We start from the raw sequence: 27,357 nt of genomic DNA on the forward strand, positions 1-27,357 counted from the left end.
CTGTGTAACCAGTTAACAGTGTAACAGTACAGCAGAAGTAACAGAGTCTGACTTTCAAGGACAGGTCATAAAAAATTTTGATAGTTCTGCCTTACCATCTAAGATTGTTTGCTCTGGGGGAAGCCAGCTACTGTGTCATGAGGATATGGAGAAGTCCACGTGTCAAGGAACTAAGGTCTGCCCACAGCTAGCCCCAGCTTGTCAGTCATGTGAGGTGAGCTTTTTTAGAAGTAGATCCTTCAGCCCTGACCAGCCTCTTGACTTTGCAGCTTAATGAGGACTGCTGGGCCAAAACCACTCAGCTAAGCTTCTGATGAATTCCTGACCTTCAGAAACTGTTTAATAATAAATGTTGATTATTTTTTTAAGTCAGTAAGTTTAGGAGTAACTTATTATATGTCCACAGATAACTAATGTACTATTCAATTCGTAATCCTTTGCATGATTATATTTTATGATAATGACTATTGTTATTGCCAAAGTTATTAAATAGTGATAATTTAACAACCACGACTTTTGTGAGCCTTCTATATGCAAGGTAACTTAAATGCATCCACAGTCCTTGCAGTATTTTTTTCAGAGTAGGTTTCATTATTCTAATTACACAAGTGAAAGAAATGAGCCCAGAGGGTTTAAAGGGCTTACAGCACATCAGACAGTTACAAATGGCAGAACTAGGATTTGGATGAAATTTTGACTACTTTGTTTTCAGTACTCTATGGTACTACTCTTAATGAGAGCAGGATTGACAGTCACAAATATAAGATTTTATAATATAAAACATTTGACTTTATAATGAGCAGCTCCTCAAAAGCAATCCATCTCGAAAATACTATACACTTTCTTCACTTTTTGATACTTATTTTACTTAAGCTTCTGAAATGTAAATAGTGTTAATGTGGCATTATCTTGCACAGCAGGTACCCTAATTGCAAGTTTGGAATCAGTCTGGCTTCTCTTGGTGAGAGCATGGCTGATGGTTAATTATTGGCATAGTTCAGAATGAATATCTGAAACCTTTGGGTGTTTCTATGTTCTAATCACATATTAAATTTCAGTTTCAGAAACACACGACAGCTTCTTTAGGGGGGGAATCGGTGGGGGAGATGAACCATGAGAGACGATGGACTCTGAAAAAAAAACTGATGGTTCTAGAGGGGAGGGGAGGTGGGAGGATGCGTTAGCCTGGTGATGGGTATTAAAGAGGGCACGCTCTGCATGGAGCACTGGGTGTTATGCACAAACAATGAATCATGGAACACTACATCAAAAACTAATGATGTAATGTATGGTGATTAACATAATAATAAAAAATTAAAAAACACACACACACACAACAGCTTCTTTGTGCTCAGCACTGGACAGGCACAGTGATAGTTTTTCTCAACCTAGAGGTGAACATTTTCAAAGGATGTGTGGTTGAGAACTCTTGCACAAGAAACATGATGATAATAGCAGCTCACAGTATATTAAGAAAGTCCGACATATTAAGAAAGTCAGAATACACTGGCTTCTCATTCTTCTTTGCAGATTCCTCATCTCCTCTCACTTTTGACACTGGAGTGCCCCAGAACTCAGTCCTTAGGCTCATTTCTCTTCATGCTCAATCCTCAAAGACCATGTTTAGTCTCTTGGATTTAAATGCCGTGTACATACTGATGATTTGCAAGTTTCTATTTCCTGTCTGAACCTCTTCCCAGATTTGAATGTTCCTTTGCCCAGTCAACACTTCCCTGAGATGTCTATAAGGTATTTCAAACCTTAGACATCTTGCAGGATCTCCTGGACTTTCTCCCAAAGGGAAATACTTTGTACTCCAGCACTTTTCTCAACTTCAGTTAATGCCAGGTCTATTCTTCCAGTGCTCAGACCTAAATGCTCAGAGTTATTCTCGAGTCCTCTCATTATCTGTCATTAAATATCATTGGCTACCTTCAAATCATTTGTAGAAGCTGATCATTTCTTACTAATTCTGCCAATTCCACCCTGGTCCAAGCCATCTTTATTCCACTCCTGGATTGTGGCAAGCATCTCTTAATTGGTCTCCTGCTCACTCTCTAAGAGGCTTTTCTCAACAAAGTATACAGAAGAAACCTTTTTAAAATATAAGTCCAATCAAGTCACTTCTCTATCCCAGTGTCTTCCCACTTCACTCAGAATTAAAGGCAAAACTATTACAGTAGCCTTCAAGGCCCTTAAAAGCACTTCTCACACAGACATGTATTATATTTGCCAGTAACAGCACAAAGGAGGTCAGGGGGAGCAAAGCTGTTATTGGGCCAAGGAAATGATTACAGATGGTAAAGTAATAATTATAACAATGTGCAGGTGGGTTTATAATGTGAATAGATGTAATATTGTATAACAAAATTTCCACAAAAGGTGGGGAAAGGGAATAGAGCTATAAACTATAAGTGATATTTTATATATCAGTTCAGTTAAGGTAAGTATAAATTGGAAGCTGATTCTGACAAGGTAAGATGTGTATGGTAAGCCCTAGAGCAACCACTAAAAGATAAAATTAAAACTTATTAAAACATTTTATAAAATATTCACTTAAGGCAGAAGAATGCTATAAAGAAGAAGTAGAGGAACAAAAAATACATGAAACATAAAAACAAAGAGTTAAATAACAGCGGTATGTCTAACTATATCAACAATAACATTAAGTATAAATGGGTTAAATCATGTAATCAAAAGGCAGAGATTATCAGACTAGATTAAAAAATAGGATTCAACCATGTACTATCTACAGAAGATACACGTTGGATTCAAATTTACAAATAGACTGAAAGTAAAAGGTTGGAGAAATATATAGCATGCAAAGAGCAGCCACAAGAAAGCTGGAGTGGCTAAACTGACAAAATAGACTTTTAAAAGAAAAAATATTAATAGAAATAAAGAAGACTCTATAATCCTAAAAAGAGCAATTCAGCAAGAAGATTTAATAATTATAAACTTAATAACAGAGCACCAAAATACACAGAGCAAAAACTGACAGAAATAAAGGGAGAAATAAACAATTCAGTAATAATTGGTGACTTCAGTACCCTATTTTCCCTATTTCTAATAGTCAGTAGAACAACCAGACAGAATATCAACAAGGAAATGGAAGACTTGAATGACACTATACACCAAACGAGACCTAACAAACTTCTGTTGAATACACCACCCAACAACAACAGAATGTACATTCTTCTCAACATAAAATATTCTCCAGGATAAATCATATGGTAGGCTATAAAACAAACCTCAAATAAATTTAAAAGGGTAGAATTAATACAAAGTATGTTTTCCGACTACATTGTAATGAAATTTGAAATCAATATTCAGGAAAAATGTGAGAGAAACTCATAAATATGTGGTAATTAGATAATTCTCCTAACTATGCAGTGGGTCCACAAGGTAATATAAAGCAAAATCAGAAAATATTTCAAGATGAATGAAAATAAAGACACAGTAAATAAAAATTTATGAGTTGCTGGGGGTGATAACCAGAGTGTACCAAATTTCATTCTGAGGTGATAATATGTTCTAAAATTGACTGTAGTGATGGTTGTATGTGTCTGTGAATACTCTTTAAAAACCAATGGTTTGTACCCTTGAAGTGGGTGAATTATATGGTATATGAATTACAGTTGACCCTTGAACAACATGGGATTAGGAGCACTGATCCCCCTCCCTGTGTAGTTGAAAATCCATGGATAACTTTTGATTCCCCAAAAACTTAGCTACTAATAGGCTACCATTGACCAGAAGCCTTACTGATACCATAAACAATTGGTTAACACTTATATTATGTTATATATATAATATACTGTATTCTTACAATACAATAAGCTAGACAAAAGAAAATGTTAAGAAACCATAAGAAAGAGAAAATACACCTACAGTATTGTTCTGTATTGAAAAAAAGTCCACATATAGGTGGATCTGCACAGTTCAAACCTGTGTTGTTCAGGCGTCAACTGTGTACCTCATAAAGCTGTTAAAAATTTTAATGTGCCTACAGATCTCTTGTGAATTTTATTTTAATACATATTCTGATTCTGTAGGTCTGGGATAGGGCCTCAGATTCTACATTTCTAACAGTCTTAACCATGTAATGCCAGTACTGCTAGTCTGAGGTCCATACTTTGAATAGTAAGGCCTCTACGAGCAGATTTCTTGTTACCTTTCTGACCTCATCTCTTGCCACCCATGAGTGGATTCCTGCATGACTCATGGATGATTTCCAGCCACCCTGTACATCTTGTTCCTCAAACATACCATGCCTGCCTCTTCCTCTGGCCTTTGCACTTGTCGTTCCCTTTGCCTAGAATGTTCTTCCTATTTCCAACCCATGTATGTGCATGGCTTCCCTTATCACTTCTTGAAGTCTTTGCCCAACTCTTATCTTCTAGTGAGGTCTTCCCTGACCACCCTACCTAAATTGCAACCCTGTTTCACACACTTTCCCTCCTTTCCTACAGTATTTTTCCTCATGGTACTGAGTACATAGTTCTTCGACATGCTATTAATTTACATATTATTTGGTGTGTTAGTTTGCTAGGGCTGCCATAACAAGTTGTCATAGACTGGGGCTTCAATTTACAACAGAAATGAATTTTTGCACAGTTCTGGAGGCTGGAAGTCCAAGATCAAGGTGTCAGCAGGTTTGGTTTTTTCCTGAGGCCTCTCTCCCTGGCTAGCAGGCAATTACCTTCTTGCTGTGTCCTCATGTGGTCTTTTTGCTATGCATGCCCCACTCCTGGTGTCTCTCTGTATATACAACTTTCCTTTTGTGGTAAGAACACCAGTCAGATTGGATTAGAGCCACCCTAATAGCCTCGTTTTAATTTAATCCCCCATGTAAAGGCTTTATCTCCAGATACAATCCAATTCTAAGGTACTGGGTGTTAGGGTTTCAACATATGGATAATGGGGAACATAATTCAGCTCATACATTTGGTTTATTGTCTGTCATCTCCTATTACAATATAAATTTCCTGAGAACATAGATTTTTTTAAAAACTATCTTATTTTGTTCACTATTGTATTATTGGTCCCCAGAACAGTACCTCAGGGATAGAAGATTCCCAATAGGTATTTACTGAGTAAATATATGAAAATAAAAGAAGTGCTGTAGAGATATATACTAGATACAAGGTGGTTGCTTATGTGAGTCGGAAGAATTTAAAGGCAAAATGTTAATAGTCATTCACATATGCTTAAAAATCTTACCAGGTATACTACCCATGTTAGCTCCTTCACTGTTGTAACTCACTCTAACTATAGAATGGAACTCTTATGAGATGGAGACACTGAATTTATTGGTTCTCTTAGATCCCTTGCAATATATGGAATCCTAGTTCTAAAAATTGGTAGTATAAAATCACTGAACTGTTATTTTCATCTTTGGCAATTCGCATATGTGTCTGGAGATTTCTTTCTATGAATTTGGAAAGTAGATCATCATTTTTTCATCTTCAAAAGTCTTGTGATTTTGTTTTGAGAGGAAATAGGAAAATCTTAAAGAGCAGTTTCCTTCTTTGTTTATTCATTCTTTCTGTCCTGGTGCTGTGTTTGCATGCTGCTGATGTTCATAAAGGAGGTACTGAAAATTATGGTTTTTGTTTTTCTATGAGGTACTGCTTGATTTGGGCATTATATCAAACTAGAGCAGCAAAGTAAATTCACTTACCCCAAAATAATTCTGAAAATAGCATCATGAATGAATTTTCGTTTGTGCTATAAAATTCCTTTTTAACCTTCCAGATCTACTCTCTACTCTTTTATTCTTGCTGCATGCTCCACAAGGCTGACTTCCTCAGGCTGCATTAGTTGGACTCTCATAACCTTTGGCTTCTGGTTAGGGTTAGTCTCTGCAAATCACTGGCAGGAGAGTGGAAAGTGGGAGGAGAGAAAATTTGGAGTATTTATTCTCCCAGATGCTCTCTGTGGGCTTGGTTTAGAGATGACACATCCTCTGTCAAAGGCCATCACTCTTGTCCAGTGGCCCTCTTCTGTACCTCCAGCTACAGCTCTTTCCGGGTAGCCTATAGACTTTGGGTGGTGACAGCTTTCCTACTCCATCCCTGTTGCTGGCCTTAGAGTGGGCTTCACCAATCTGAGTCCCTTTTCCTATGCCACGCCCCACCCTTTTGTAAATAGACACCCCATTCCCTCTTGGTTGTCTAACGTCAGTCACTGTTGAAGACTTTCCTAACATGTGTCTTACACATGTAATTAATATCGAAGCTCCAAAAGTTAATTGCCTAGGGCAGAGAAAGTATCCTTTTCTAAAAAATTAATATCTGACTTTTTCACATATGGCAGTTTGGAGATTTCACTGGGGCCATGAAGAAGAACATTGGCATTTTTAGGAATTAATTCTGGAGGCTTTTTAGAATATTTAACTTGTCTGTGTATGGAGTGTAGAAAATAAAAGTTTAAGATCCCTTTCTCCTATGCCAATTGACAATAGCCACAGCATTCTAAATTGAAGCTACTATCACATAGAGTTGAAAACAATGTAAATTGAATTCTTCTACCTTTAGTGGATGAAATGTCATTATAATATATCTGTATTACTCATAGCTCAACTCAGTCTACATTCTGTATACTTTTTTTTTTGTTATCTGTCATACATTCATCATCCATTTCTTTAAAAAGCTTTGCCCTGTAAAAATGATTAGCTGTATTAACTGAAAATCTTATAGCATTATACTTATTTGCAGCATTTGGTTTCTTGTAGACCTGAGCTCTTCAAGGGTTTGGTAGAAACTAGCTACAAAAAACTGATCTGTACGGAACACCACTTAGAAACCTACTGACTTAAGGGTGCCTGGGTGGCCAGTTGGTTAAGTGACTGACTCTTGATTTCAACTCAGGTCATGATTTCAGGGTCATGAAATCAGGGATGTTTCATGCGTTGGGCTCCCTGCACAGTGGGGAGTCTGCTTGAGATTCTCTCTCTCCCTCTGTCCCTATCCCTACTTGCGTGTGCACTCTCTTTCTCTATCTCTAAAATAACTAAATAAAATCTTAAAAAAAAAAAAAAGAAAGAAACCTACTGACTTAATATTATTGGGGTTTCCCCACGCATTTCCACAGACAAAAAGGTTGGCTTTCACAATGAAGTGATGTTATAGGAAACTAAATCAGTATCTCAGCAGCTTAAATGGGATTAATAGATGAATATCTTCAAGATAACTTCTAGGTGTCTAATAAGTACCCAATAAGTATTTAATGATTACAATTAACTGGAAGTTATATAGGGCTTTTAAGAAGCCTTATTTATATCTTTTTTTTTTTAAAGATTTTTATTTTATTTATTCGACAGAGAGAGACACAGCGAGAGAGGGAACACAAGCAGGGGGAGTGGGAGAGGGAGAAGCAGGCTTCCCGCGGAGCAGGGAGCCCGATGTGGGGCTCAATCCCAGGACCCTGGGATCATGACCTGAGCCGAAGGCGGACGCTTAACGACTGAGCCACCCAGGCACCCCAGCCCTATTTATATCTTAATTGAGATAAAACTAATCATAGCATGTGGGTCTTTATCTCCAAAGAGAAGTTTCTAGAAGAATATTTTCAATTTTAATATATTTACTCAGTGTCATTTCAAATGTTATTTATAATTTGTATTTTATTTTGAGTATTATTGATAATGATTTAAATAGACATTATTTATTCTTTTGAAAATAACTTGCTGCATTATTTAGTATGATTTATTATATGTCCTGGGACCCGCTAATGTTTCTGATGGGATTAATTTCAACTTCATTATGAAAATAAATGAGATGCAGTGTGATACATTGGAAAGAGAGCCAGACTGTGAATCAAAAGTCATGTGTTTAATTCTTAGCTCATCCACTTATAATACAATATTGAGCAAGCTGTTCATCTTCTCAGAATTTTTAGTTGTGCCATCCATTAAAATGGAGTAATATCATAGGGACAGCTATCTTTCAAGGGTGGGGTGTCTTTGTGGGGTGGGGGCTGTCCTTTGTAACTGAAAACCAAGTATAAATGTAAATTTGCAGAAAGTATGATGTGATTTAGAGCATTTTACTTAACAAGGTTTACAGAGATGCATTTCTCCCATAAATTAGCCCACACTTGTGGCATACGTGTGAATTTACCTTCTCAGATGGTTGTCTGCTCCAACCCGGCTCCCATTTTATAAATTGTAATAGTAATTTTAATTTTCTAAAAAATCTGGTTGGTGATTTATTTTTCAGTAAGAAAGGGCAAGTATGTAGAAAAAAATGCTTCTTTTGATATTCCTTATTCTTTAGTCTTCCCTTTGTAATGTTAGACGATGATGCTTCATTTCTAGAGTCAATATGCAAAAGATTCCCTAAACACAGCAGCCTCAGGAAGTAAATAGCTTGAGTACTGTCTTCTGATTATAAAATGGCCAGGAACATTTCCTTTGTAATAAGGAGGTCTGCTATAATGTGTTTACTTAGTTTTAAATATCAATGACTATAAAGTCAGAAGCCTTTCTATGCAGCTAACTTCCTAGTAAAATTAGATACATTATGATTGACATCTTTCAATACTAAGTTAAATTGGAGCCAGCTACAATTTGTTGGGGGATGTATGTCACTAAAACAAAAATGTTTTAAAGGCACTCTACTATCTATTTTATAATGCACCTTTATCCTAATTGGCAATGGATGGTAATTTTAGTGTTCTAACTTAAGCTTGATAGAAAGGCAAGAATGATTTCAAAATGACACAAACTCTGTTTTTCAAGGAAGTCAAAGTAAAAGTATAATGTATTTTTTCTTTCATAAGAATTTGCTCAAAATCTTGGTGGGGATAAAATCAACTTTAATTTCCAAGGAAGCAGTTGCTATTTGATCGAATGTGATAGTTTTATTTCCCTGAAGCTTGGGACCATTGTGGATCAGTCTTGCTTAAAGAGTCAGGTGTGGCAGCACAGTCTCATTTGGCCTTCTCGACAGGCCTCAGTAAACTTCAAACTGGGGTGGTGAGGGAGTGAAAAGTTTTGAGCCAGGCCAATAGGTTGTCTAATTGTGGTGAAGTATACAACTTCAACAACTTGCTCAGGGGAGAGGAAGCCCTGATTTGTCACATTTGCCAATGCCTGTGGTGTAAATACTCCAACCTTGGCCAATTTCAAGCTACCACTGGTTTAACAATTTAAAAAATTTGATCATATTAAGCATCTTTTCTGACCATGATAGTATAAAACTTGACATTGATTGCATGAAGAAACCTGGAAAATTCACAGATATGTGAATATTAATCAGTATGCTACTTGAACAACCAATGGGTCAAAGAAGAAATCAAATTTATTCAGACTTGTTTTTCAGCCTAACATTATGTATCTTGGAAAATGTTCAAAATGTACTTGAGAAGAATGTATAATCTGCTGCTTTGGGATGGAATGTTCTGTAAATTTCTGTTAAGACCATCTGGTCTAATGTGTCATTTAACGCTTATGTTTCCTTAATGATTTTCTATCTGGATGATCTATCCATTGATCTATCCATTATTAAAGTCCCCTACTATTATTGTATTGCTGTTTATTTCTCCCATTAGGTATGTTAATATTTGCTTTATATATTTAGGTGCTTCTATGTTGGATGTATAAATATTTAGAAATGTTTTATCTTCTTTTGGATTCACCCCTTTATTGTTATTCAGTGCTCTTGTTTGTCTCTTACTACAGTCTTTGTTTTAAAGTCCACTTTGTCTGATATAAGCATAGCTATTCCACCTTTCTTTTGGTTTACATTTGCATGGAATACCTTTTTCCATCCTTTCACTTTCAGTCTGTGTGGTTCCTTACCTCTAAAGTGAGTCTTTTGTAGACAGCATATAGCTACCTCTTGTTTTTTTAAACATTCAGCCACTCTATGTCTTTTAAATAGAGAATTTATTCCATTTACATTTAAAGTATTTATTTGCAGGTATGTACTTATTGCCATTTTGTTCATTATTTTCTGGTTGTTTTTAATAGCTTCTCTCTGTTTCTTTTGCTCTCTTCCTTTGTGGTTTGATGGCTTTCTTTAGTGGTATGCTTTAGTTCTTTCTCTTTTGTATATTTACTGTAGATTTTTGCTTTATGGTTACCATGAGGCTTATATATAAAAACTTATATCTGTAAGTCTATTTTAAATTGATAACAACTTAAGTTTTATCCTATTATAAAGCTCAATATTGTTTTTCTCCCCATCCATATTTTATGTTTCTTATGTACATTTTATGTCTTTTTATCTTTTATATTATATATCCTTTAATTATTGTAATCATAGTTTTTTTCTCTTTTAACTTTCATACCAGCTTCATATGTGATTAATCTACTACCTTTACTATATATTTACCTTTCCAGTGAGGTTTATTATTATTTGTTCTTATTACTAATTCATGCTCCTTTTTTCAATGTTTAGTCCCTCTAACATTTCTTTTGACACTGATTTAATGGTGGTGAACTTCTTTAGCTTTTGCTTTTCTGTAAAACTCTTTTTTTTCAAGTTTGAATGATAACTTTTCTGGGTAGCATATTCTTGGTTGGAAGTTCTTTGTCTTTCAGCACTTGGTATCACGCCACCTTCTTCTGGTCTGCAAAGTTTATGCTAAAAATTCTGCTTATAGTCTTACGTGGGTTCCCTTGTACATAAAAATTGTTCCTTTCTTGCTACTTTTAATATTCTTTCCTTGTCTTTAACTTTTGACACTTTAATTATAATATGTCTCAATATGGATTTCATTAGGTTCCTCTTTATTGGAAGTCTACAGGCATCCTGGATCTGTATATTTGTTTTGTTCCCTGGGTTAGGGAAGTTTATAGTCATTATTTTTTTGAATAATAAGTTTTTAGCCAATATTTTTTTCTGACCCTTTCTCTCTTTTCCTTCTGGGAGCCAAATGATATGAACGGTAGTCCATTTGATGTTGTTGCATCATTCCCTTAAGCTGGTGTTCACTTTTCTTTTTTTTTATCCTGTATTCTTTTTGCTGCTCTGATTGGGTGAGTTCCACTGCCTGTCTCTGAGTTGAATGATCCTTTCTTCTGCTTCATCTAGTCTATTGTGGAACCCATCTAGTATATTGTTCATCCAGTTATTGTATTCTACAGCTCTGTGACTTCCACTTAGTACTTTCTTATATTTTCTCTCTTTTTTGAAGTTCTTGCTATGCCTGTCCATTCATCTCCCCAGTTCTTTGAGCATCTTTATGACCCATTACTTTCAACTCTTTATCATGTAAATTACTTAGCTCCATTTCATTAAGATTTTTTTCTGAGGTTTTGTTCTTTCATGTGGAACCCATTCCTCTGTTTCTTAGTTTTGTTTGACTCCATGTTGGTTTCTGTAAAGTAGATGAAACAACCACCTCGCCCAGTTTTAAGGAGTGGCCTCATGTAGGATATGAACCTTGTGACTCAACCCTGCCCCAGCTCTTCATTGTATCTCAAACCATTGTGCTTGTCCAAGCAGACTATTTTAGTTTTCATCACCTCCAGTAGTTAAGTATGTGCCAGTACTTGTCAGTATCCCAAAGGGGAGGATCTCAACACCTAGATTCTCACTGGAGGCCAGAACCTCAGGCATCATCTCTTTAAAGTATACCAATATATATGGTCCTTGGGACTTTAAGCCTAATCCCTGCCAGCCACCAGAATCAGATGATCTGGAGGTGACCCATGGATGGCGGTAGCAAAAATCAAAGCCTCAGATGAATGTAAACCTCTTTTCTGGATGACACTGGCAAGCTAGATCAAAGCAGAGAGAGAGCAAGCCAAGATGACGTCCACAGCCTGCATTCTTTGAAAGCATCTCCATAGGCCATAAATGTGTGCCAAGTCCAAAACCTGCCCCTCAGACCATAGTCCCAGGACAAGCATAGAGGCCTCCTTCACAGAAGGACTGGGTGGTGTGCTTCAGTTCATTGTGCAATGTCCTGCTGGTGGTAACCTGCCAAGAAGTGTCTGACTATTGCCACAATCCCATGAGACCCAGAAAGGCAAGCCCCTACAGGCACCAGAGCCAGGTGATTAAGAGGTGTCACCTGAGTGGCAGCCACAAATACCGGGGGTACCAGCCATATTAACCAGGGTACCAGACATGGAAAGTTCCCCTCCAAAAGATGCTGGCACTCTGGAGCACAGCAAAGTATGAGTGTGAAGACAGTACCTCCCCTCAAGGACTCTGGAAAGGATTATAGTCAGCCCCCAGCTGCATGTTCAGTTAGAAGCCTGCCTCTAAGGCCACAGTTATGATGATTAGCTAATAGGTCTCCTTTACTAAAGTCCAAGTTCCTGGGCCTGTTGCCTCTTGCTGTGTCCTGAGGATAGTCACTGCTTACGAGTTCTTTTTCTGTTGGTTACAGTCCTGTGGGATCCATGAGTGACCCCACTGGTCACCAGAGCCAGGTCATGTAGAGGTATCCCCTAACAGCAGTCACAAACATTGGGGTGCCAGGCAGGGATATGAGCTCCTTTCTGGCTGACACTTGTTATTACAGTCCCATGGAACCAGGACTGTAAGCTCCCCTGGCTTCTAGAGCTGGGCAGTCAAGGTGGCGGCGGCAGAAATCAGGGCACCAGATGTATGAAAGCTCCGTCTGGAATATACTGCTGCTCTGGAGCACAGCAGAAGGAGCATGAAGATGGCATGCATCAATCTCCATCCCTGGAGAATGGTCCTGTAGGCTCCTAGATGCGTGTGTTAAATTAGATGCCTGCCTCCTTAGTCCAGTGCTTTTATATAAGTAGGTGAGCCTCCTTCACTTTAAGTCTGGGGCAATCAGCTGTCATTGAGCTGGATCCTGGGGTGGGTGAGTCGAAGCACATAAGCACTTGAAGAGCAGTTTCTCAGATTGCTTCCATTTTTTGGGTCTTGGGACATGAGCCCCACTGGTTTTTAAAGTTAGGTGTTTTGAGGGCTCATCTGTCAAGGGGATGTCTTGAAAGTTGAAATGCACAACATGGGATTCAAACCCTTTGCTCCTCAGGGAGAATCTCTGGGTTTTGAGTTCCCTGCTAGCTAGTTGCTAGTTGTGGGTCACTGCTTTGGGGATGGGGTTTATGGTGAGATTGCATCCCAGCCTTTTCTCCCTGCTTTGACGTGGTTTCCTTCAATGTGTAGTTGTTGTTGTTTTAAAGATTCCATCCATCTATTTGAGAGAGAGAGAGAGAGAGAAAGCACGAGCAGGGGGAGGGGCAGAGGGAGAAGCGGGCTTCCCACTGAGCAGGGAGCCTGATGCGGGGCTCGATCCCCTGGAATCATGACCCTAGCTGAAGGCAGACACCCAAGCAACTGAGTCACCCAGGTGCCCCACAATGTGTAGTTGTTACTCAGCCAGGCTTTAGTTTTGTATTTTTTTGTTTTAAGAGGAAATTGTTGCATATGTAGCTGTAGACTCTGTGCGCGAGGTGAGTTCAGGATCTTTCTGTGTCACCATCTTGAACCAGAACTGTTCTCTGTTTTAACTCCACCTTCAAAGCTAGCAATGTTGCATCTCTCTGAACACTTTTCTGTGGTTACATCTCCCTCTGATTCTGACCTCTCTTTCTTCTTGAGAGAGCTTTTGTAGTTTGTGTCTTTCAACAAATATGTCCATTGTGTCCAAGTTGTCAAATTTTTGGCATAAAGTTATTATACTTTTATGTCTGTAGGACTGTTAGTGCTGCAGTCTCCAACATGGGTCTCATCTCGGTCATTTGTGTCTGTTCTTCACCTGAGCAATGTGACCATAAGTTTATCGACTTTATTTTCAAAACAAAACAGCTTTTGATTTCATTCATTTCTTTCTCTTACCAAGTTCTGCTCTTATTTTTTTCATGGTAATATTTCTTGCTCAGAAAACTACTTTGTCTGATATGAGTATAGCCACTCTAGCTTTGTTTTAATTAGTTCTACTATGGTATATCTTTTCTCACCTTTTTAATTTTAACCTCTTTACTTATATGAAATGCTTATTTTGTAAGTAACATGTGATTGGTTCTTGCTTATTTAAAATCCAAGATGACATTCTCTGCCTTTTAATTGGTATGTTTATATTATTTACACTTACTGGGATTATTCATATGGTTGGGTTTAAATCTACCATCATGTTGTTTGTTTTCTATTTGCCTGCTCTTTGTTCCTTTTCCTTTTCCTTTTCCTGCCTTCTTTTGGTTGAGTATTTTATGATTACATCCTCACTCTTTATGGCTTTGTTTTTACTCATTGCTTTTAGTGAACAGTATAGTTTTCCCTTAAACAAAATAGGTTTGAACTGCATGGGTCCACTTACATGTGGAGTTTTTATAGTATCGTACTATAAATGTATTTTCTCTTCCTTATGACTTTCTGAATAACTTTGTCTTTTCTGTAGCTTACCTTATTGTAAGAATATAGTATATAATACATACAAATTAACACACAAAATATGTGTTAATTGGCTGTTTATGTTATTGGTAAGGCTCCTGGTCAATAGTAGACTATTGGTAATTACATTTTTTCAGAGTCAAAAGTTATATGTGGATTTTTGACTGCACAGGGGGTCAAGACCACTAACCCCTGTGTTATTTAAAGGTCAACTGCATACATCTTTTTGTCATCACAGTCTGCTTTCAAAGTGATTTATATCATCCCCCTTTCTGGTCTTTGTTCTGTAGTTATCAGGCATTGATTTCTACATATGTTATAAACTCCCCAATATATTATTATTATATTTACTTTAAACTGTCAATTATTTTTTAAAGAGATGTAGAAAAAGAAGAAAGTCTTTTGTAAATATTTACATATTTACCATTTCTAGTGTTCTTCGTTACTTTGTATCGAGCCAGATTTACTCCGGTTTCCTTTTTCTTCTGCCTGAAGGACTCCGTTAGCATTCCTTCTCCTGCAGGTTTGCTAGTATGAATTCTTTCAGCCTTTGTATGTCTGAGAAAGTCCCTGTTTTGCCTTCATTTTTTGAATGGTTTGCTGACTGTAGAAATCTAGGTTGATAGTCCCCCTAAATGATGTTCTTTATTTTAATGGTTTGTTCCATGCCTTCTGATTTGCATTGTTTCTGACAAGTCTGCTGTAATCTTAGTTTGTTTCTATGTATGTATGTTTCTTTTCTCTACTTTTTAAAAAAAGATTATTTCTTATTTGAGAGAGAGAGTGAACTTGAGCGGGTGGGGGAGGGGAGGGCAGAGGGAGAGGGAGAAGCAGACTCCCCGCTGAGCACGGAGCCCTACATGGGGCTCAATCCCAGGACCACGGGATCATGGCCTGAGCCGAAGGCAGTTGCTTAACTGACTGAGCCACCCAGGCACCTGTCTTTTCTCTAACTACTTTTAAGATTTTCTCTTTATCACTGGTTTAAAGAAATTTTATTATTGTGTGTTTTGTGTAGTTTTTTTTAAAGATTTGTTTATTTATTTATGCGTTTAGAGAGCAGACTTGCACAAGTGAGGGGACAGAGGAAGAGGGAGAGAGAGAGAAATCCTCAAGCAGACTCCCCACTGAGCATGGAGTTCTACTCTGGGCTCAATCTCCTGACCCTGAGATTATGACCTAAGCAGAAATCCTAAGTCGGGTGCTTAACTGATTGAGCCACCCAGGAACCTCTAGTTTTTGGGTTTTTTTTTAAATGTCTCTTGTATTTTCAGTTTGTCGAGCTTTTTGGATCTGTGGGTTTATACTTCTCATTTGGAAATTTTGCCACCATAATTTTTTGAAAAAAATTGTCTTTTCTGTCTTTCTGGGTCATAATTTCCCATATATTAGCCATTCAGGGTTGTCTCACAGCTGTGTGATTGTAACTTTTTCACTCAATCTTTTGTTGCCTTTTATGTCTCATTTTCAATAGTTTCTACTGCTCTGTCTTCAAGTTCACTAGTCTGTCTTAGCTGTACATCATGAGAAATTTAATTTCTTTTTCACCCAACAAATGGCATTTAAAGAAAACTTCAAACTCTGACACATTTAGTTTTTAGGAGAGGATAGTAATTTCATACTTCCTCTACTTTTTATGTTATGCTTTATCTTGATGACTTCACATACAGTTGCCATTGTCATTGATTTAAAGAGAAGATATTTGTATTTGGCTTCTCTCTTTTCATTTTCTCTTTCAATGAGCTTTGTGAGATAGCAATTCTTTTTTATAATTTAATTTTATTATGTTATGTTAGTCATACATTACATCTTTAGTTTTTTTTTTAATTTTACTGTTATGTTAATCACCATACATTACATCATTAGTTTTTGATGTAGTGTTCCATGATTCATTGTTTGTGTATAACACCCAGTGCTCCGTGAAACGTGCCCTCTTTAATACCCATCACCAGGCTAACCCATCCCCCCACCCCCTCCCCTCTAAAACCCTCAGTTTGTTTTTCAGAGTCCATAGTCTCTCATGGTTCATCTCCCCCTCTGATTTCCCCCCCTTCATTTTTCCCTTCCTACGAGATAGCAATTCTTTTGTTACTTTGCCTGAGAAACCCTGGTACACATAGTGTCCTGTTTTGAATATGATGAAATGACTAAAAACCATGCCATGGTGGTAGACAAGACTCTCCAGACATGAGAGCATAGGCACCATGTCATGTCTCTCCTGAAGAGCCAGAAATTGAGAGAGCCTTGGGTAGGTTGCTGAATGTGCTTGCTTGCTTGCTTGCTTTGTCTCTCTCTCTTTCTTTCTTTCTCTCTTTCTTCTTTCTTTTTTTTCTTCCTTCCTTCCTTCCTTCCTTCCTTCCTTCCTTCCTTCCTTCCTTCCTTTCTTTCCTTCCTTCCTTCCTTCTTTCTTTTTCTTTCTTTTTTTTTTTTTTTTTGAGCTTAATACTTGCAGAGTCTCTGGGTTTCCCCTACCATGTGGAGACAGGTAATATTTACTCCAGCTGGGGAGTATCACGTTTAGACAACACTTTGGAGGTAGAGGATATAGATTTCTCAGGCTCCTTGGCATACTTGGACAAGTCTTAGTACCCATGGGAATGAGGTAAATCTGTTAAGGTTGGAAGCCTGTATACAAGTAAAACTATTTTTAACCTCTCCTGTGATAGCTTTTTGCTTTGCTTCTCCTTTAGTATATAACAGTCTTTCAAGATTTTCAGAATTTTCTTAGCTGGGCCAACAGCAGCCAAGGGGAAAAAAAAAAAAAAAATATATATATATATATATATATATATATATATTTTTATTTGTGGTGGCATATTGAAGACAAAGATACCCAAAAGGTAAACTTCAGAGGGAGAGGAGTTACTTGGTTGATGACCTTATCCTACTTATAACAAATAGCTCTTTCAGAGCTAAGCTTTGGAGGCTCTTCATTTTGCTGGATGGAGATGCGGGAGTGGTTTCTGACAGGATTTTTCATGGCCCTCTCCCTTCTCCACCCACCCACTGCACATACTCCATCTCCTTAGTGCAGAGCCTTCATCTCAAGTGGTAGGCAACTAATGACTAAGATATTAATTGAAAGAAAATTTAAGGTTTTTTTTTTAATTCACACAAAGGGGTACTTGCACTTTATTTTATTTTATTATTTTTTAATTTTTTAAAAGATTTTATTTATTTGAGAGAAACAGAGAGAAAGCACAAGCTGTGGGGGGTGGGTGGGGAAGAGGGAGGGGGCACCTGGGTGGGGCAGAGGGAGAAGCAGGCTCCCCGTGGAGCAGGGAGCCCGATGTGGGGCTCGATCCCAGGACCCTGGGATCATGACCTGAGCTGAAGGCAGATGCTTAACCAACTAAGCCATCCAGGGGCCCCAGTACTTGCATTTGAAATGATAACCCTTAAAGACTAAAGGCTATTCTATGATTAAAGGAATTAATACTTACTGATGAAATTTCAGGTAGAAGGAGATTTACTGGGGACTGGGATCCCACAAAATTGTACTGCTGAGCCTATAGATTTTTATATGCCAATATATAAGCATCTCTCTTAACTTAATCTGTTTTTTTTTAGTGTACCATTCAGAATTAAAATTTAAGATGGTTATTTTAGGGAAATTTTATATATATTTTCCAAGGTAAATAAGTCAACTTAGAATATAAAAAATGATAAATTATATATTTATGGTAAACATCTATAAAATATGTTTGTCAGTGAGTTATAGCAAAATGAAATGGCTATAAGATATGAATGTGAATTGAGGTGCTGTCATGGTTTATCTGTAATATTAGACTTGACTTATGATATATGCAAATTACACGTTCCTAAATCAACATAATAATTCTTTCCAAATTTATGTTCCTAGTGGTTTGGAAATGGGTATGATATTAACTTATTCCTACATTACCTTATTTCAGAAAAGACTTAGCTAAAATGAGCAGATTCTCAAAGTGCCCTCTAGGACACTTATATGTATGTTTAGCAATATGTGGGATCTCTGTTTTCTAATTTTATTGACATTTGACTTTTAGGTATTTAGAGAGTGACTATCTTCAGATTATCAGAAATATACAGAGCTGTCCATGGAAACGACAAGAAGAAGAATATGAGAATTTTAGGTAAAGAATTTCTTCATAAATATTACGAGATTTAAAAATGTCTTGTGTATTTGCTTTGTATGGGAAATAACGTGTTGTTTGAAGGAAAGTAGAAGGGGCCAGCTGACAATCGGATTGACTTAATCTTCACACCCCCTCCTGAGGCACATGATGCTCCCTCCCCATCTCTTATATAGAAACTTAATTCTGTTATTGGGATTCATTACAGAAAATCTTGAGTTGAAAAAAGAAATTTTAGAGGACATTGCTGCTTCTTTATACCATTTATATTTGCTATTTATTTAGTTTGTAAATAAAATACGGTCGCGTTCTGGAATGTTTGGAAAACATAGAGGGAAAATCTCATCCAAGGTCCCATCACTTCCAAACAAAAACTGTGTTCCTTCCTGTGTTTTCCCTTCCAGTGTTTCTTGTTAGCTCTTAAACCCCAGCCACCTTCAGAAGTGTGAGTTGCTACAGCTAATAACCTGGGGAGGAGCCGTCAACCTGACAAGACCAGGTTATCAGTTGATGATTATAGAGATGTCCTGTCCTTGCATAAAGTGGAGCCCACCTGGACAGAAAGAAATTGTGTCCCAACACTGTTCTTCAGGGGTGCATGGAAACTTCTCTGGGACCTCTTACTCCCAGTCGTATCGTACAGCGGGCCAGTTGTCTCTGTGCTTGTGTGGTCCACACTGCTCTGCTTCTCTTGGCCTGCATTCTCATTCTTTGCTAGGCATTCAACACGTGTTTTGTCCGGTGCCAAATTATTTTATGATGTTACAGTCCGGAAATATATTTTTATCTTTACTGGTTCAGATTTTCAGACTTTAAGCCTTAAGACTTTTGAAGACCTTCTTAAAGAGCCTGCTTTCCCTGGAGATTCTCTAAGAAGTATCTGCTCCTTGTCTTTCTTTACTGTGGGAGGGCAGCTCTTATTTACACAGTGCTATGGCTCTGCTTGTCTCACCTTCAGTCACTTTATGCTCCGGTCACTGGACCAGCTGCCTTTTAATTCTGCTGCCAGTTTGAGAAGGGTTCGGGCCAGCTCCCAGTGAGTGAAAGAGGAACTTCCTGACTGGGTTAGAGCTCAAAGTGAGTATTTTTCTTCTGTCGGGTAGACTCATGGATGGGTTGACTTCCTGTAGGATACCATTAAGCATCTTTCCTAACTGACCTTTCAGTTAGAGATCCTTGTGTATTTAATTTCCAGGATATTTTATGCTACATAGTCTGATATAGACAGAATGTGTCCCCTCAAAAGTCATAAATTCAAAACCTAATTCCTAATGGGATGGTGTTTGGAGATGGAGCCTTTGTGAGGTGAGTAGGTTATGAGGGCTGAGCCCTCATGAATGGGACTGATGACCTTGTAAGACATCCCAGATTGTCCTTGTGCCCCTTCCACTATGTGAGGACACATTAAGAGATGGCCATCTAAGAACCAGAAGGTGGCCTCTCACCAGACAACTAATCTGCCGGTCCCTTGATCTTGGACTTCCCAGCCTGCAGAACTGTGAAAATAAATTGTTGTTCGTAACAATCCCCATTGATACTGTTCTATTATGGCAGCTCAGATGGACTAAGACATAGTCCTACTCAAGACTAGACTTGAGAGATCCACGTGACCAGGAGACTGGGTAGAAAGTTCATGGGCAGTTGTAACTTAAATGATCACAGGGTCAACAAGTGGCCAAAGAGTCTGGTTTAGAGAGACTTTTCTACATGCACAGAAGAGACAAAAGAGGAAGAGGGAGATATTGAAGTATTGAGCTATTAAAGATTAGTCCAAGATAATCAGCTAGAAAGTGTAATGAGTAGTGACACCAATCACCAAAGTAGGGTGATACCAATCACCAAAGGAGCTTCTCCTTCCAGCTGTGAAACCACCTTAGCTCAGACCTCCTGCAAATAATACAAGGAAAATAAAGTATACTAAATAAGCAAAGTATACTAAGCGAAGTGCACTGTTTGAGGGCACTGGCAAGCTACCAAGGCAGGGAGAATTTTCAGGACTAAAATCCAGAAGAAGAAGGAAGCCAAGGGAGGTGAGCCCTGCATTTAAGGCTGCTTTTTCTCACAAGGAACTTGCTGAATGCAAAAGCATGGCTGACAGGCAGAGAGGCTGAGCAGAGCTTCCAGCAATCCCTAGAAAAGATGAATTTTCTCAATGAGTGAAGCCCAGATTTGAATCATTTCCATTCTCAATTGGATTCAGATCTACCCTAAGCCCAGATGTCTGATAGAAGCAAAAGCAAATCCTTTCTTGAAGAAGGTAACCTCATTCTCAGCCTTACATGATCTCTGCAGATTTTTACACAGGGTCTGGTTCAATTAAAAAAAAAATAATTCTCTTTAAAGTTTTTTTTCCCTTTTTTCTTTCTTTTTTTGTGATAAAAGTCAGGAGTCTCTTCAAATACAAAGCTGCTTGAGAGTCACTGCTGCAAATTATGCTGCCTAGAAGCCGTAGACATGGATGATATGCAGACAGAATGGCCATTTTCTCCTTAGTACCATGTTGGTATAAAAAGTACATCAGTAACCATGATGATTACCCATGGCCTATCTATCCCTCCAGGGCCAATTTAAGTACACATCTGGGACTATAGCACTTATTGTTTGTTGTCATGGAAGAGAACAGTCACGGTGACATTTATTTATTGACTTGAATATTTATTATATTGGAATGTTCTTTTTATGGTCATATTTGTAAACTAAATTATATACACCCTCAACAGAAGTCTGTGCAATTAAATAATAATAAACTGCCTACTTTCCTAAATTTTTACTAATACAGCTGGCTAAATCTGGGGAGTTTCTGGCTTATTTTTAAAACTGGCAGTATAGAAACATCTCCTGTTATTAAAGATGGCAAATTCTCCACTTTCTTTATGTGAACTTCTTATGCCAAGTTAAAGAAGAGCAAAATGTGACCCTTAAAAATGTGATCATATCCTTTTAACAGGAATTACAAAAGGTGCATTAAATTCTGACGAATATGAGCAAGTGAGTATATTCTAAATCCTCCTCCAGCCTGATTGTTTTAACTACCAACAATTGACACTGAGGGGCTAGTGGGAAATTATGGGACTTCTTTGGCCACATGATCTAAAAATAAGACAGCTTTTAAGAGTTATTTTTCTTAAATAAATATGCCGCTTGCTAGCAGAGGGGATGAATTTTGTTTATCAACAAATATCTATTTAGGGCTTTACTACATTAAAGCACAGTAGACCCTCTCAGCCTGGTATAGTGCAGGGCACAAAAGTAGGACCTCAGTAAATATATTTCAAATGAATGGACATCTGAAAGTACATAAGAAAAACACAAAGTTTTCTTACCAACCTCAAAGAAATTGTAGCGTTTGGAAAGACAAAAAATAAAACTATGAATACTTATGATTTAGTGTCAAAATGAGTGATTTATATAAATACTGTAATATATCAATGCATGGTCAGTGTGGGATATAACATTTCTTGAAACATTCTGTGGAAAGAGACAGGACTTGAACCGTGACTTGGAGGATGAGTGTAAAGGGAGGGGTGATGGGGTCCAGAGTACACATCAGTCAGTTTCAGGACCAGCTTCACTGGAGCAGGGACCTGTACTGAAGGGTACTTGGGTTAAAGGGAAGACGTGCAGGTAGATAGGGGTGAGCCCGGGACACACAGAGCTCTGATGATCTGAGTAGAGACGACAGATTTCCTGTAGATACCAGAACCTCATGGAGATATTCCTCGCAAGGGTATTACATGATGAATTTATCATTTCAGGGAATGTATCTGGTCAGAAAAATGTTATGTGAATTGGAGTCTTAGGAGGGAGTGAATAGACTGAAGAAAGCCAGAGTGGTCAGGGGCTGGCTGTAGAAAGATACTGTAGAATGATGAACATCTAGAACATCAGTGGTAGCTATAAAAATATCAAGGAAGGGACACTTGACAGTGAGCTCTTTGGAAGCATGGTGTGTCTTCCTTATTTTTGTATCTCCAGTGCCCATCAGAAAGAGGGAACCCAATAAATGGATGCAGTAGACATGACAGAAGCATTGGCAGGACTTGGTTGCTTTTTGATTCCTAGGTTTCAAATGGAAGAAGAAAAAGAGAATTGAAGACAAATGTGAGATTTTGAGTCTGTTTGATTGGGATAATAGTAGTGCTAGTGAAAAGCAGACAGACTTCAAAGGGAGATAGCTTTTGAGAAGATAAGTCCACGTTGAGCAGGCTGCGGTCAAGCAGACACCAGGACAGCCAGATGTGGAAGACATTTCCTTACTATAAGTGTTAAGAGAAATTGGACTTTCCTGAAGAAAAAAAGGTGAGTGTAGCCTAGAGCTGGCTTCTGTAAGAACTATGGCCCTGTATGGAAGGGAGTGGCATGATGTATTCAAAGTGCTGACAGGAAAAAATCTGAAACCAAGAATATTCTATCCAGCAAAGCTATCAGTCAGAATAGAAGGAGAGATAGAGTTTCCCAGACAAACTAAAGTTAAAGGAATTCATAACCACTAAAGTAGCCCTACAAGAAATGTTAAAGGGGACCCTTTGAGTGGAAAGGAAAGACCACAAGCAAGAGTAAGGGAAGTAAGAAGCATAAAAACAGTAAGAAAAATTATATCCATAAAGATCAGTCAAAGGACTCACACAATAAAAGGATGTGAAGTATGACATCATAGACCTAGTGTGGGGAGAGAGGAGTAAATGATGGGTTCAAACATAAGTGACCATCAACTTAATATGCTATATAGAGAACATGTTATATGCAAACCGAACGGTAATCAGAAATCAAAAACAAGTAATAGATATGCAAAAAAATAAAGAGAAAGGGATCCAAGTATATCATTAAAGAAAGTCAACCATAAAGCAAGTAACAAAATGGCAATAATACATACCTATCAATAATTACTTTGAATATAAATGGACTAAATGCTCCAATCAAAAGGCAAAGGGTAACTAAATAGAAAAACAAGACCTATCTATATGCTGCCTATAAATAGAGACTCATTTCAGACCTAAAGACACACATGCACATTGTAAGTGAAGGGATGGGGAAGCATTTATCATGCAAATGGATTTGAAAAGAAAGCCAGGGTACCGATACTTATATCAGATAAGATGATTTTATCTATCTATCTATCTATCTATCTATCTATCTATTTATTTATTTGACAGAGAAAGAGACACAGTGAGAAAGGGAACACAAGCAGGGGGAATGGGAGAGGGAGAAGCAGGCTTCCCATGGAGCAGAGAGTCCGATGCGGGGCTCGATCCCAGGACCCTAGGATCATGACCTGAGCCGAAGGCAGGCGCTTAACAACTGAGCCACCCAGGCGCCCCCAGATAAGATGATTTTAAAACAAAGACTATAACAAGAGACCAAGAAGGACACCATATAATCATTAAGGGGACAGACAATCCAACAAGAAAATGTAACAGTTGTAAATATGTAGGAACTCAACATGGGAGAACACAAATACTTAAAGCAGTTAGTAACAAACATAGAGGAAGTAATTGATAGTAATAAAATAAAAGTAGGGAACTTTAACACCCCACTTACATCAATGGACAGATAATCCAAACAGAAAATGAATAAGGAAAGAGTGGCTTTGAATCACACACTGGACCAGATGGATTTAACAGATATATTCAGAGCATGCCATCCTAAAACAGTAGAATACACATTCTTTTCAAGTGCACATGGAATATTCTCCAGAAGAGATCACATATTAGGCCACAAAACAAGTCTCAACAAATTCAAAAAAGACTGAAGTCACACTGTGCATCTTTTCTGAGCACACTGCTATGAAACTAGAAATCAACTACAAGAATAAATCTGGAAAGAGAACATGTACATGGAGGCTAAATAACATGCTACTAAACAATGAATGGGTCAACCAAGAAATCAAAAAGGAAATAAAAAAATACATGGAGACAAATGAAAATGAAAACACAACAGTCCAAAATCTTTGGGATGCAGCAAAAGCTGTTCTAAGAGGGAAGTTTAGAGCACTGTAGGCCTACTTTAAGAAGCAAGAGAAATCTCAAACTATCTAACCATACACCTAAAGGAGCTAGAAAAGGAACAACAAACAAAACCCAAAAGCAGTAGAAGAAGGAAGGAAATAATAAAAATAGAGCAGAAATAAATGAAGTAGAAACAAAACAAAACAAAAAACCACACACACACAATAGAACAGATCAATAAAACCAGGAGCTGATTCTTTGAAAAGATCAGCAAAACTGATAAACTTTTAGCCAGACTCATAAAACAAACAAACAAGCGAAGAGGAATCAAATAGACAAAATCAGAAATGAAAGAAGAGAAATAACTACCACACCACAGATATACGAAGAATTGTAAGAGAGTATTATGAAAAATTATATGCCAAGAAATTAGACAACCTAGAACAATTGGATAAATTTCTAGAAACATATAACCTCCCAAAATGGAATCAGAAGAAATAGAAAATTTGAACAGACCAATTACCAGCAATGAAATTGAATCAGTAATCAAAAAACTTCCAATAAACAAAGTCCAAGACCAGATGGCTTCACAGGCGAATTCTACCAAACATTTAAAGAAGAGTTAATACCTATTCTTCTCAAGGTATTCTAAAAAATAGAAGAGGAAGGAAAACTTCCAAATTGACTCTATGAGGCCAGCATTACCCTGATACCAAAATCAGATAGAAACACTAAAAAAGAGAGAGAGAACTACAGACCAATATCCCTGAGGAACGTAGATGCAAAAAACCTCAACAAAATACTAAAACCGAATCCAACAATACATTTAAAAAAAAAAATCGTTCATCATGATCAAGTGGGACTTATTCCTGGGTTACAAGGATGTTCAATATTTGCAAATCAGTTAATGTGATATGATATATCACATCAATAAGAGAAAGTATAAAAACCATATGATCGTTTCAATAGATGCAGATAAAGTATTTGACAAAGTACATCCATTCATGATAAAAACCTCAACAATGTAGGTTTAGAGAGAACATACCTCAACATAATAAAGGCCATGTATGAAAAACCCACAGCAGACATCATACTCAATGGTAAAAAAACAGAGCTTTTCCTCCGAGGTCAGGAACAAGACAAGGATGTCCACTCTCACCAAATTTATTTGGCATTTGACATAGTACTAGAAGTCCTAGCCACAGCAATCAGACAACAAAAAGAAATAAAAGGCATCCAGATTTACTGATTTGGAAGAGGTAAAACTTTCACTATATGCAGATGACATGATACTACATATGGAAAATGCTAAAGACTTTACCAAAAACTACTAGAACTAGTAAGTTCAGTAAGGTCACAGGATACAAAATCAATGTATAGAAATCCATTGCATTTCTATACACTAATAAGCAACAGAAAGAGAAATTAGGAAGGTTCCATTTACAGTTGCACCAAAGCTAGGACAAATAATTCTAAAATTTATATGGAATCACAAAAGACCCTAAATAGCCAAAACAATCTTTTTTTTTTTATTAAGATTTTATTTATTTGACAGAGAGAGACACAGCGAGAGAGGGAACACAAGCAGGGGGAGTGGGAGAGGGAGAAGCAGGCTTCCCACTGAGCAGGGAGCCCGATGTGGGGCTCAATCCCAGGACACCAGGATCATGACCTGAGCCGAAGGCAGACGCTTAATGACTGAGCCACCCAGGCACCCCTAGCCAAAACAGTCTTGAAAAAGAAAAACAAAGCTGGAGGTATCATGATCCCAGATTTTAAGGTATACTACGAAGCTGTAGCAAACAAAACAGTATGGTATTGGCATAAAAATAGACACACACATCAGTGGAACAAGATAGAAAGCCCAGAAATGAACCCACAACTATACGGTCAGTTAATCTTTGACAAAAGGGGCAAGAATACGCAATGGGAAAAGGTCTCTTTAACAGATGGTTTTGGGAAAATGGGACAGCTACATGCAAAAGAATGAACTGAACCACTTTCTTAACACCATACACAAAAATAAACTGAAAATGGACTAAAGACCTAAATGTGAGTCCTGAAACCATAAAAATCCTAGAGGAGAACACAGGCAGTAACCTGTTTGACAGTGGTGGTAACAACCTCACAACTTCTTTTTAGATAATGTCTCCTGAAGCAAAAGAAACAAAGTAAAAAATAAACTATTGGGACTTCATCAAAATAAAAAGCTTGTGCATATCAAAGTAAATAATCAACAAAACTAAAAGGCAACCTACAGAATGGGAGAAGATATTTGCAAATGACATATTCAATAAAGGGTTGGTATCCAAAATATTTAAGGAACTGATACAACTTAACACCCAAAAAATGAATAATCCAATTAAAAAATGGGCAGAAGACATGAATAGGCCTTTCTCCAAAGAAGACATCCAGATGGCCAACAGACACATGAAAAGATGCTCAGCATCACACACCATCAAGGAAAATGCAAATCAGAACTACAGAGATATCACCTCACACCTGTCAGAATGGCTAAAATAAAAAACACAAGAGGATGTGGAGAAAAAGGAACTCTTGTGAATCATTGGTGGGAATCCAAACTGGTGCAGCCTCTGTGGAATACAGTAAGGAGGTTCCTCAAAAAGTTAAAAATAGAACTACCTTGTGATCCAGTAATCACACCAAAGAATATGAAAACATTAGTTCAAAAGGATATATACAACCCTATGTTTATTGCAGCATTCTTTACAATAGCCAAGTGATGGAAGCAACCAAAGTCTCCGTCAACTGATGAATTGATAAAGAAGTGGTATACATATATATACAATGGAATATTATTCATCTATAAAGAAAAATGGAATCTTGCCATTTGCAACAACATGGATGGAGCTAGAGAGTATAATGCTAAGTGAAATAAGTCAGTCAGAGAAGGACAAGTACCATATGATTTCACTCATATGTGGAATTTAAGAAACAAAACAAAGA

At 37.6% G+C, this 27,357-nt stretch overlaps 1 protein-coding gene across 1 annotated transcript in view; it reads left to right on the top strand.

Moving 5' to 3' along the window:
• The window catches only part of ST8SIA6 (ST8 alpha-N-acetyl-neuraminide alpha-2,8-sialyltransferase 6), a 136,297-nt gene that overhangs the window by 75,366 nt on the left and 33,574 nt on the right, over positions 1-27,357 (top strand). The window contains exon 4 of the mRNA XM_035021542.1: positions 18,359-18,445. Coding sequence (XP_034877433.1) covers positions 18,359-18,445 — 87 coding nt within the window. The remainder of the gene's footprint in view (positions 1-18,358; positions 18,446-27,357) is intronic.

The sequence above is a fragment of the Mirounga leonina genome, unplaced genomic scaffold, assembly GCF_011800145.1.
Source record: "Mirounga leonina isolate KUSES-001 unplaced genomic scaffold, KU_Mleo_1.0 Mir_175, whole genome shotgun sequence".
In the NCBI taxonomy this organism is placed as follows: domain Eukaryota; kingdom Metazoa; phylum Chordata; class Mammalia; order Carnivora; family Phocidae; genus Mirounga; species Mirounga leonina.